At 42.2% G+C, this 2414-nt stretch overlaps 1 protein-coding gene across 1 annotated transcript in view; it reads left to right on the top strand.

The window, feature by feature from the left end:
• Window positions 1-1124, top strand: part of LOC107191068 (venom dipeptidyl peptidase 4) — a 15749-nt gene extending 14625 nt beyond the window's left edge. Inside the window, exon 14 of the mRNA XM_015580016.1 lies at window positions 3-1124. Coding sequence (XP_015435502.1) covers window positions 3-362 — 360 coding nt within the window. The 3' untranslated portion in view covers window positions 363-1124. The remainder of the gene's footprint in view (window positions 1-2) is intronic.
• The last annotated feature ends 1290 nt before the right edge of the window (window positions 1125-2414 follow it).

The raw sequence follows: 2414 nt of genomic DNA, 5'->3' as shown, positions 1-2414 counted from the left end.
AGCGGTTCATGGGTCTGCCCACACCGAGCGACAACCTGTACGGTTACAACCACACGGACGTGACCAGACGGGTGGAGGGTATCCGTGGCAAAAAGTACATGTTGATACACGGAACGGGGGATGACAACGTCCACTACCAACAAGCGATGGTCCTGAACAAGGCTCTGGTGCAGAGGGACATCATGTTCGAGCAACAGACGTACACTGACGAGGCGCACGGTCTGACCGGGGTCTCGCCTCACCTTTACCACACCATGGACCGATTTTGGGGCGATTGCCTCGGATACACGTCACGTGTCTCCAGGATTACTACGGATTCAGGTGACTCAGTGGGCATTGCTCGATCAGCAATACTCGCATAGACGATCCAAATGGTTCGTCCAGCCTAAAATCTGGCCCTTGTCCTTCGAACGATTTTCCATGGATTCCGTGGATCGTTGCGATCAGAGAATCCACTTCAGCCAACCACGACGGCGGAATTATCGATTCGTGGAGATCGAAACACGGGAGTATCGTCGTGCAGGGGTTGTCAGAATAATGAGACTTTCATGGAAATGTAAATGTTACTTTTAAACGGGTGAACCCTTTTGGTGCAAAACAGTAGGGTGATATGAAGGACACGTGGGTGCAGAAGTGAAAGGAAATACATACAGTATACGTACAATTATTTAAATGTAGGATTTGTACAGGGTGGTACAAAAAAGTATTCGCCTGAGGATGAAAAGAAGTCCTAACAAACATGGGTCGAAGGATTAATAGTTTCAAAGTTATGAAGAAATTTTTGTATCGTACTGATTGCTCTCGATGTCAGTCGTTTTAATCGAAACGAATAATTGTTTATAACTTTGAAATATTAATCTTTCAACTACATGTTTGTTAGCACTTTTTTTCATCATTTGGCGAGTACTGTCTACCCTACAAGTTGTGAACCCTTTTTTTTGTATCACCGTGTAAAAGAGTGATTAATAATTTATGTCTAAGTGCACTTAATGACAAATGAAAGAAGGTAACAGAATCCCCAAGAATATATTTGCCGTCATGGATAAGTGGTTCAATGGTTTAAATTTACTATAATTGTTTCGGTGATATTCAACGTGAAATAAAGAACGATTTTACAATTTAGGTAATTGAAATCCAACGTTTTTAAACATGCTATCGATCTCTGAGAAAGTTGAAGACCTTGATTTTCACTAAGAATCACATTCCTTGGAGATTCTAGATTCTTCATCGAAGTAATCTTATTGTTTCTAGCATTTCTCTTCTGTGGTAGGTCAACTGCACAAATCGTGAATGTGTCACTTGCGATATGTGCCTTGGCCCGAACGAGAAATGTATCCTGAATGGGATGCAATTCCACAGGTGTTGGAGGTCACGGGACGTTTAGAAGCTGCTGTACCACAGCCTTTTTGCAGGTCCTCTTTCCACCCATATTTTGATCCTTTGCACTCGATTGTCCCCTCTGAAGGGATAAAACGAATGGGGGAATTGGGAAATTCCGAATGCAAAGGGTTAATTTATGAACGTCAACTTTTGGGATGATTGTTTTACATGCTTCTTTCCTTCTATATGTTAACCCTTTGCACCCGATTGTCCCGTCTGAAGGGACAAAATGAATGGGGGAATTCAAGAATTCCGAGTGCAAAGGGTTAAATCATGAACGTCAACCTTTATGGATGATTGTTTTACATGACGCGATTCCCACGTGATTGATTCTCTTTCCCTACGCTGTCAGATGAATTTTTTAAAAGCAGCGCCAGACATCGAGGAGCGAATCGATATTTAAGGACACTCGATGGAGTCTGTGACACGGTCGGTCGAGTGGAAAGTGGTAGGGAGGGGGTGATGTGTCCTCGGCAACTTTCGATTGTTTCTTTCGCGTATATGAGGGCACATTTTTGCTGGATGGTATGGCTGGGTGTCTGGTCCACCTTAGTGAACACAGAAACCAGAAGTTATTACAATAAGATCACGTAGGTTTCACTTTAGATCAATTTTTGATATTATTTGACTCGTCGAAAAATAAACCTCGACAGGACTATTTATATTTAATTAACTATTGGAGATTTTTAACGAACCCTGACGTGTACCGCTCGACGAGACATTTAATTAACGTTCCAGCAATGGATTTTGCCCCCCCCCCCCCTCGAACAATGATTAATTCAGAAGCAGTTTGACGTTTTTTTTCATCGGAAAATCCAAATCGACGGGGTGAAGAGATCGGATTTATCGCGATTGTTGATTTAACTGTGTATCCCCCCTTGTGAAATGCTTTTTCTGGCTTTTTGTTTCCATCGTTCGGTCGATCGATAGAATCGTGAAATGTATTTCGTGTTTAATGTCACGCGAGGTAAATAGTACCGGAACTGTTTTTCACCGTTTTTGTGTTTCTTTATTTCATTTCGCGATATATACAG

The sequence above is a fragment of the Dufourea novaeangliae genome, unplaced genomic scaffold (assembly GCF_001272555.1).
Source record: "Dufourea novaeangliae isolate 0120121106 unplaced genomic scaffold, ASM127255v1 scaffold221, whole genome shotgun sequence".
NCBI lineage: Eukaryota > Metazoa > Arthropoda > Insecta > Hymenoptera > Halictidae > Dufourea > Dufourea novaeangliae.
The sequence above is the reverse complement of the archived record's forward strand: the minus strand, read 5'-3'. Positions and strand labels throughout refer to the sequence as shown.